This window comes from Oncorhynchus gorbuscha, linkage group LG19 (genome assembly GCF_021184085.1).
Source record: "Oncorhynchus gorbuscha isolate QuinsamMale2020 ecotype Even-year linkage group LG19, OgorEven_v1.0, whole genome shotgun sequence".
NCBI lineage: Eukaryota > Metazoa > Chordata > Actinopteri > Salmoniformes > Salmonidae > Oncorhynchus > Oncorhynchus gorbuscha.
Window position 1 is genome coordinate 8,959,529 of NC_060191.1, and position 9,783 is coordinate 8,969,311.

A 9,783-nucleotide genomic window follows, 5' to 3' on the forward strand; every position below is an offset into this window, starting at 1 on the left:
TGCTGATGTAGAGTTTCCAGGAAGAGTTAGCCTTTTCATGGAGACGTGTTGATTAGTCAAACTCCAAGAACGCCCGTCTCATATCTTTTTCATTTTTCTGTTTCTGGCAAACCAATTCTGCCATTTCTGTAGTGTCATCACTAGTGGCTTGTCATACTATATGTCTGATACAATTATCTGGGAGACCTTATACAAGCCTTGCCTGTTGTTGGGAATCCCAGCTGACCGTGGTTTTAGTATCAGTTTATACCAGTTAGTAAACATCTGAGACACTCAGAAGCACATCTTGGGTCAAAGAGGCTGGAGTGAAATGATCATTTACAGGCCCAATATAGATGTTGTTTTTGAAAAACCCTGAATGACTGAGGCAATCATTACTGAAAACAGGTCAATGTGGAAAAACAGATGGATGTATAAGATATATTTTGACAGGGAGACATGCTGATACCATGGTCTCTTTTACAGATGAGCCCTGTATACATACACTATATACATCAATACACAATCATAGAAAATAGAAAACCAACACAATCTCCGGTAAAAAGGTCCTCATTCAGCCTTTTGAACTTCCCTAGAGGCTACAGAATAGCAAAGAAGGGAAGTTGGCCAAACAGAAGTGTCAATAGTGTCAGTGTCTGGAAAGAAAGACCACAGGCAACAGTAGCATTTGAACATGGTGTGTTTCCCAACCCTTTTCAGTAACTGGACCCCCCAAATGAATTGTGCTCTGCCCAGACTACCCCTGAAGCACAGGAGGTTGGTGGCACCTTCATTTGGGAGGATACGCTCATGATAATGGCTGGAGTGGAATCGTATCAAATACATCAAACAAATGATTTTCATGCGTTTGATGCCATTCCATTGACTTCATCCCGGCCATTATTATGAGCCGTCCTCCGTCATGTGCATTTTACCAGTAGGCCTATGATCTCACGAGTCTTCTCAAGTACCCCCTGTGGATAGGCCAAGTACTCCCAGGGGTCCTAGTACCACTGATTGGAAACCACTGATCTAGAGAAGGGGTGTGTCAAACTCATTCCATGGAGGGCCTAGTGTCTTCAGGTTTTTGGTTTTTCCTTTCAATTAAAACCTGAAATAACCATGTGTGGGGAGTTCCTTACCAATTAGTGACTGCAATTCATGAATCAAGGACAAGGGAGCAGCAAAAACCTGCAGACACTCGGACCCCCGTGGAATGAGTTTGACACCTGTAGCTTAGATAGACTGGTTTCAGTGCCTGTGTTTCTGCTGCTATGCTTCTAAATGTCCACTAGGTGGAGATCTGAAGCAATAGAAAACAGGTCAACAAACCATGTGTCTCTGAGAAACGATCCTGACAAAAAAAAGACTTTGTATATGAGCTCATCTTCCAACAGTGAAGATATTGATCCTGAATAAAATCACTAAACCACTGTAATATATCAGTGGTTATGAAGTTTAGTACAGTGTGGTTTATGGAAATATGTATTTTTTTTAATGTACATGAATGATCTAATCTGAGATCAAAGGCACAATGAGCTAAATAAATAGATAAACTGATATACACAAGTTTATATGGGCCAACAATATCAGTTTATATTATTACAAAATATAAATTACATAATGATGCTAAATACAACATATCTTCACTTACTATTTATTTAACCAGGCAAGTCAGTTAAGAACAAATTCTTATTTACAATGACGGCCAACCCCGGCCAAACCCTCCCCTAACCCGGACGACATTGGGCCAATTGTGCGCTGCCCTAAGGGACAATGTCTTACAGTGTCATACATTTGAGATGATGCTATCTGTGGATTTTGCCAAACCAGTAAAATAAATACAAAAATAATCAAAAGCTCTCAAATAATCATCTTTAGTAGCCTAATCATGGTAATTGGCTTTTTGACAAACAGAAAATTGGACTCCCAAAATGTGAAAATTAGTGCATCTTTTAAAGTGGAAATTCAATCTCAAATAAGTAATATATCCCATTGATAGAGAGTGTTTATTGTTCACTGTGGAATTAACTTTCTTCTCACCTCCCTTCACCACCATGCATTTACATATTATTTTTCCTCAATGAGTCTCAAGCTTTCTGCCTCTTCTCACCTTTCCATTTTCACCCACCTCTCCCTTAGCCTTTGATCCAACGATGTACTGCATCAAGCTTCCATCTACCATCTCTCACCCCTCCCCCCCAGTGTCCCCCAGGCCCTCCTCCTCGACCCCTTCTGTAGAGTAGTGCACTACAGTTTGGTGTCGGTTTCTGGAGGGAGCGTCCCCAAAAAGCAGCCCACAGTCCTCACAGGTGTACAGCTGAGCCCTTCCTTCCTTGCTACTGCCTGGTTCTGCTCTCCTGGAGGGGATCTTCACACCGCTAGACTGGAACTGGAGCTCTTTGTCTGAGGTTACAGTCAGACCTGACCCTGGAGGAGCAAGGAGAGACCCAGGGGACAGGATTTTTGTCGGGGCAGGAGTAATGCTGGAGGTCACATCAGTATGGGGGTTGTTGTGTAACCGGTTTGGATTGGCACTGGGGCGTCCCACAGCAGCTGAGCTGCCTAGACTCTGTCTCCCCCTATGGGACCGACTGGCTCCTCCACCCCCTCCCATATCCGACACCATCCCATGGACAGTGCGCTGGTGGAAGCGGATGCCGGAGCGGTTGGAGAAGCCCTTCCCACAGAGGCTGCACACAAACGGTCGTTCCCCAGTGTGGATCCTTGTGTGGATCTTCAGTGCCCCCGACTGGGTGAAGCACTTCTCACACTGGGTGCAGCGGTAGGGCTTCTCACCTGTGTGGGTCCTTTGGTGGGCCCGGACCCCGGCCAGGTGGGGGAAGCCCCTCCCACAGTAGGTGCAGGTATAGGGTCTCTCCCCAGTGTGGATGCGACGGTGGATCTTCAACGCTCCCGACTGGCTGAAACTCTTGCCGCAGTCAGGGCATGAGTAGGGCCGGGCGCCGGTGTGTACGTTGAGGTGGATGCGGAGGTTGGAGTGGGAGTTGAAGGCGCGCCCGCACTCAGTGCACAGGAAGCCGCCAGCCTTGTGAGCGTGCTGGGTGCGCTGGTGCTGTAGCAGCTGAGAGGGTCGGGGGAAGGAGGCTGGACAGTGCATGCATGGGTGTAGGGTAGGGGACACTATGGTCACCCCTCCAACATTGTTCTGGGGGGGGGTGTGGCCCTGATGCTCGTGGAAGAGCTGGGAGCAGGAGGGGAAGGAATGCTGGCAGGACAGGCTGGGGAAGGTGCCAGGGGACAGGCCAGGGTGGGAGTGGTGGTGGGGCAGGCAGATGGTAAGGGGGCAGTGGTGGTGGTAGTAGGTGTGTGTCTGGGAGAAGGGAAAGTCTGCTGCCCCCGGTTGGTGATGCTGTAGCTGGGTGCAGGTCTGGAAGCCCCGGCGGCAGCAGAAACAAGGGAAGGTGGGGATTTGGGGCAGGGGACTTGGTGAAGAAGTACCCTGGGTGGTGAGAGTGGTAGGGGCTGGGCTCTGGGTGCTGCTATCCTTGGCCTGACTCTGGGGCTGACTGAGCTCTGGGCTGTAGGTGCTGCTAGGCTTTATGGTCTGGATGGAGGAAGATGAAGAGTAGGGGCATCCAGGGCAAGTGCAGGTATGGTGCTGAGCTGTGTACAAGTCGGGGGAAAGACAAAAGCAAGAAAATACATTTATTATAAAGCCAGACAAGCCATTGCCTATGAAAACAAAATCTGTTTCCTTAGTATTTGCTGTCCTTTTCTATTACTCCACAATGTTCTCCACTCACTTTGTCCACTGATGTCTCTGGCCTCTCTAATGCTCTCTACCTGGGCCTGGACCTGTCTGGGCTGGGCTGAGCATGGGGATGAGCCTGGGCCTGCTGGTGGGGCGTCTTTTAGCCCCAGAGTCCCCCCAGACACCATCAGGTCTCCAATGAACTGGTGCATCTCCAACCAGGAGCATGGGTCATGCTGGGTGGGGAAATGAAGAGGGAGGATAGGTGTCAATTGTAAATAGCAATGAGATTGCTTATACTACAACATAATATTTAATTTGTGACTTACATATAGATTAGCAATAGTTTTAACATCAGTTTAACAAATATTTAAACTGTATTATATATATTTTTACGATAATTACAATTTTAATCCAAGACTGCTTTTTTGTTCCTTTTTTATTATGGATATACCTACAAATAGGCTACACAATAATATTCTCACTTCTTCAAAATATGCATTTTATTGACAGGCCTATATACTTACGCTCACAGCGAACTTGTCTTTGTCCATGTAGAATAATGTGTAGTTTTACGAAGTTTTGCCGTCTGTTCCGTTTCATCAGCCTACATTGCTCGTAGCAAGAGAAATAAATTTGCGGTACGTAACCGAACCGTTTTCCGATCGAGAATGAAGGGGATATCTGTTGTAAACTGTTGTGTTCTTACACCAGCCACATTTACGCCAGCCTACTACTGTTATCATCTTCGCCGGATTTGACAGACAAATTATTTCCGGGCCTTCTTACCATGTGACAATATTTGTAGTCTTTTCTTCAACCGAGCTCTTTGCTGTACGCATTTGCACTATCCAACTGTCTCGAGGATATAGACCTATATATTTACAGACCTACCGAGCTAAACCCAAGTGCACAGTTGATTAACATTTCAAAATAAAACACTGGATTTATGGATTACAACACTTTGGTTAAATGTTAGATTCGGTTATACTAAGATTTCTATCATTGAGTTTAAAATGAGATAAACAAACACTTACCATAGTGCCTTCCCGCTTCCTCCCCAGGACTCAAGTAAGAGTTCTGTTTTGGTCAATGAAAGAAGGCTTTCCAAGAAAACCCCTCCATACCATTCCGACATGTTGATCTTTATTTGTATCCTTTAAGATCCCAATTTCAGAACAGAATATTTTAAACTCTACAAAACACTGCAACCATTCAGTTGAATTTGGGGCAAGACATTCCAACGTGATAGAAAAAGATATACATGTCAATTTAACATTACAATTGGACAGCACATACATTTTCTTGCATATTATACCCATTATGGAACTCAAATCAAACAGAAAAACCGAGCTGTTGAGAAACATTTCTCAGAAAGTTGACAGTACATTAAATCCTGGCTCCCAAACACTCCCCATCAGTACCTGAATAAGAAACCTTGGCGACTGAAGTCCCATACAGCAGCTTATATAGAATAGAAACGACAAAAATTACAATGACATTCAAGTGAAGACTAACTAGACAACCTATAACAAAAAAAACAAATACATTATGTTGGTATAGTCAAATAGATATGGAGTGTTTGGAAAGGTGCATGACTCTATTGCCAACATACGCAACTACTGTAATATAGAAAACAATAGCCACTGTTTACCCTAATCTCAATCGCTTGCCACACAGTAAGCAGCTAACAACCAGGATTGTTAGCTAGCTCACTAAACACTAGCAGGTACATTTAACATAGACATAGTAAGTCTTCAATAGCTAAGAAAAAATTATTGGAATACAGGAAAGCAACCAAATCCAGAGGGCAAATTCATGTAGAGGCATGGTTTATCAAAATCACCACTAATCCACAAAATGTGTTGCTATTAGAATTTAATAACAAGCCTAGTATGAATTGTTTTAAAGTAAGCTTGGTTATGTTTTCCTCTGTTTCTTGGGCCATTAAAAGGCAGCCTAATTAACATTGTTGTCAGCAATCCCATTTTTCACTCTGTCTAAAGTACTCCCCTTATAATAAACAGTCACGTAGGGCTCTAGGCTTTTCCCTTGTCCTTAGTGACCTTCGTCTTTTACATGGTGGTGAGGAGGGAGGAGAGGGGATGAGAGAGGAGGGGAGCTGTGTCTCTGGGTTATGGGCTGTGGGTTCATCAACAGGGGCGTCAGTCTCCTCCGTTCCATCCTCCTCCCCTTTCCTCTCCTCCGATCCATCCATATCTGCTTTCCTCTCCTCTGTTGCGCAATCCTTCTCGCCACCCTCAAGCTCCTCCTCTACACGGTCTCCTTCCATGTTCCTCTCCTCTGTTGCGCCATCCTTATCGCCACCATCAAGCTCCTCCTCTACACGGTCTCCTTCCATGATCCTCTCCTCTGTTGCGCCATCCTTCTTGCCACCATCAAGCTCCTCCTCTACACGGTCTCCTTCCATGTTCCTCTCCTCTGTTGCGCCATCCTTCTCGCCACCATCAAGCTCCTCCTCTACACGGTCTCCTTCCATGTTCCTCTCCTCTGCTTTCTCCGCCACATCACACCTGGCTGGGTTCCCTCCATTCAACCTCAAGTCGAGCACACAGCCTGGGGTGCCCCCATCCCATCTCAAGTCCAGCCCCACGTCTGGCTCCATCTTCCTCTTCAATGCTGTCAGCGGGCTGTACGAACAGAAGTCTGAGCTCTGTGTTCCACTGTCAGGCTCTAGAGACAGTGGTTCCTGCTTTATATGGACTAAGCCCCGAAGCATTTTGGAGTGCAAAGAGCTGACTGACTCAATTTTCAGCTGATTCACTAGATCCACTTTGGCAGTGTTCTTCAAAGGTTCTGTCTGTTTGACGGTCAGGAGCCGCAGTGTTGATGGGACTCCCGGCTTTGGTGCCTTCTTCATTTGAGACTGAGCTGTTCCATCATCTCTGTTGTCATTTTGCCTGTCTTCATCTCCACTCCCTTCTCTATTTCCCCCCTTCTGAGCCATAGCCTCCATTTTAGAATCCTCCCCTGGCTCCCTCTTACTCTGAAAGACTATCCCCTTTTTATCACCTGTTAAACTTGTGAATACTTCTTCCTCAGTCTCCTCTGCAAACCCAGGGTCTCTCGGTTCAGTCTTGACTACAAGGTTAGCAGGAGGAGTGGAGCAAGTCGACTTGTTAGACAGATCAAGAGGTAGTAAATTAGCAGGCTCCTGTTCGTAGTAAGTTGTCTTTAAGGCCAGATCCAGCGGGGCATCAGAGGAGTAGCGCCGGTTTGCTTCTGCAATGAGGCTCAGGCCCGGCTCAGAGGTGAAGCTGGACTGGCACAGCACCGGAGGGGCTCCTGGATTTGGTGCTGGGTTGAGGACCTTCCACTGGGACTGGGTGCCTGAGAGGGCTGGAAGCTGGGAGGTGGAGGATGGGCCAGAGAGGCCAGAGGCCAGAGGGGTGTTGGCAGGGACAAACATGACCAAGGACACCCCAGGAGGAGGCTGTTTGTCCAGGCTGAGCTTCCACAGACCCTTGGTGGGTTGGTCAGGGCTCACCACACGGACAGCAGTGGTGTTAGGGATTCCCATAGTGACTCCGACAGGGGCAGAGCCTGGCATTCTCACTGGGGTAGAAGCAGAGACTCCCATTGTGACTCCGACAGGGGCAGAGCCTGGCATTCTCACTGGGGTAGAAGCAGAGACTCCCATAGTGACTCTGGCAGGGGCAGAGCCTGACATTCTCACTGGGGTAGAAGCAGAGACTCCCATAGTGACTCTGGCAGGGGCAGAGCCTGGCATTCTCACTGGGGTAGAAAGTGGTGCTGACGCTTGTCTCTCTAGTTTCTTCACAGGAGCAGAAACAGGGAGATAACTTGGAGCGAGCTGGGATAGCGGTTTGGAAGGAGCAGCAGGTGCGTCCTTCCGGGGTTTCTTTGGAGCCATCTACAAAGAGCGAGTTACAACAGTGAACAGAGAGCTACTTGTACCCTTCTCTATCCAATCCAATTTAAATAAAAATAATCTGAAAATACTTTTCTTCCAAAGAGCCATATACAGTGACAAACATATATCAGTATATTTCAACAGTCCTTAGGGGGGTAACTCATACTCACCACAGGAGGGGGTTTGCGTCCACAGTCCTTGAGGTGGCTCTCGTAACCCTGCTGGTGAGGGAAGCCCAGGCCACAGTTCTTACACAGACAGGGCCTCGACCCTGCGTGCCCCCCCATGTGTGACATCAGCATCAAGGCCGAGCGGAAGCCCTTGCCGCACTCGGAGCAGGTCATCACCCTCTGGTGCGCCCCGGCGTGATTCTTCAGCTCGTCAGCCGTGGAGAAGGCCTGGCCACACTCCATACAGCGGATCTCATCCCCCTTGGTCCCCTGCTGGCCCCAGCAGCCCGTCTCCCTCTTGTGCCTCTGGAAGTCGTTGTGGCTCTGAAAGACCCCCAGGCATGCCACACAGTGGAGCCGCTCCGGCTCACACTCGTGCTTACGGTAGAGCCTGGCCAGGCGGAAATGTGCATGGCACTGGATGCAGGTGTAAGGCAGCAGGCCCAGGTGGGAGAAGCTGTGCTTGAGGAGGGCATTCTTGCGGCTGAAGTTCATGGGGCAGTCGGTGCAGCGATAGCTGCGGACACAGCCCCGCTCCTTGTGGCGGCGGAGAGAGCGGCGCAGGCGGAAGCGGCGGCAGCACTGCAGACACACGTGGTCCGCCAGCTCGCGCTTGTGCTCCTCCAGGTGCTCCTCACACTTGGTCAGGCAGGTGAAGATGCGCTTGCATGCGTCACACTCATAGAACTCCTTCTCAAAGTGGGACTTGGCTAGGTGGTCCTTCAAACCCTGCTCAGAATCGAAGCCCTTCAGGCAGACACGGCAGCGGAGCTGTACGGGGGGGACTGAGGTCTGGGGCTGGGCGTGCGTACGCAGGTGGGAGCGGTAGTTGGCCAGCTGACAGAAGCGCTTACCACACTCGGCACAGCAGTAGGGGCGTGCCCCTGTGTGCAGGTTCATGTGCTCCTGGAGCTGGAAGCTGGAGGAAAGGACGAGGTCACAGACGCTACAGCGGTGTTCGCCTGAACCTCCAGGCTCTGCTTCTGAAAGGCAGAGGGAGAAGGGTGTTAAAGGTACAGCAGTCAAAACGTTTTTCAGGAAATGTATGATATTTGGATGAAACCAGATCAAAGTAGGATACCTAAAGTATAAAAAATGACTGTTGCTTCTACATTGCTAAAGTTTGATCATAAAGTTACTGGTCCCCTCCCCAATGTCAAACACCAGGATTCAAGAGGCGGGGAATATTAATATGACATCACAAAATCTCAAATTTGAATAAATCAATGGTACGGTGATATTCTCTTACCTCGTTTAAATTAGTACCGCCTTGTAACCAACAATTGCATAAGGGTGTTCGCAGAGGGGCGTGGTTTACATAACTAGGTAGCTAGTCTACTGGTGCCAAAATTTGACTGCACTGTGTCAGCAAATACAGTATAATTAGAGGTTTCCCCTATTCATCTAAGGCAAAGATACTTAGAGGTTTCTGCTTTCATCTGTGCGGTGTGTTAGCTAGTAGCTAGTAGCAGGTCTTCAGCCAGCATGAAACAAAAGCGGGGGAAGGGTTGCCAAGAACTCAAGACGCAGTTGTCATGTCATAACATCATTAGACACGCCAAATGGAAGATTCATACAAACTTCTTGACATTGATAGCAGAGGTGTGGACTCGAGTCACATGCTGTACAGCTAGCTATAGGATCGGATGCAGCGCAAACATGCAGCTCCAAAAATGTCTGGTGATTAATAATATTAACTGTTTACCAAATATATACCAAATATTAACAAGCAACTAGCATAAGTCTACTGCTCTCTTGGTATGTCAAAATTGCTTGAAATGAATCATTTACTTGTATTTGGAATTTGTTGTTAAAATTAATAATTACATAATCAAAATATGTTAGAGACAAAATAATGAAGTAAAGGGCTGTCTGGTAGCCTCAATAGACAAAGACTTGTAGTTGAACAAGTCATTACATGTACAGATGTTGTTTTTTACTTGACGTGCGACTCGACTAGCTCTTAAAATGCACGACTTGGACTTGACCCAACCCGTTCTACTTCGGACTCAACTTGAGAACCG

At 47.5% G+C, this 9,783-nt stretch overlaps 2 protein-coding genes across 4 annotated transcripts in view; both read right to left on the reverse strand.

Annotated features, from left to right (window-relative positions):
* Positions 1-1,532: 1,532 nt before the first annotated feature.
* Positions 1,533-4,741, reverse strand: LOC124005293 (zinc finger protein 383-like). Its single transcript, XM_046314421.1, has 3 exons — positions 4,222-4,741; positions 3,747-3,930; positions 1,533-3,606 (listed from the first exon to the last, which is right to left on the reverse strand). The coding sequence occupies exons 1-3, from the start codon at positions 4,246-4,248 to the stop codon at positions 2,168-2,170; spliced, it is 1,650 nt and encodes a 549-aa protein (XP_046170377.1). The 5' UTR covers positions 4,249-4,741; the 3' UTR covers positions 1,533-2,167.
* A 59-nt stretch (positions 4,742-4,800) lies between these two features.
* Positions 4,801-9,783, reverse strand: part of wu:fe05a04 — a 16,554-nt gene continuing 11,571 nt past the window's right edge. For all 3 annotated transcript variants that reach the window (XM_046314419.1, XM_046314418.1, XM_046314420.1), the window contains 2 exons: positions 7,760-8,742; positions 4,801-7,589 (listed from right to left, as the gene is read on the reverse strand). In XM_046314419.1, the coding sequence (XP_046170375.1) occupies positions 5,709-7,589; positions 7,760-8,742 (2,864 nt within the window). In that variant the 3' untranslated portion in view covers positions 4,801-5,708. The remainder of the gene's footprint in view (positions 7,590-7,759; positions 8,743-9,783) is intronic.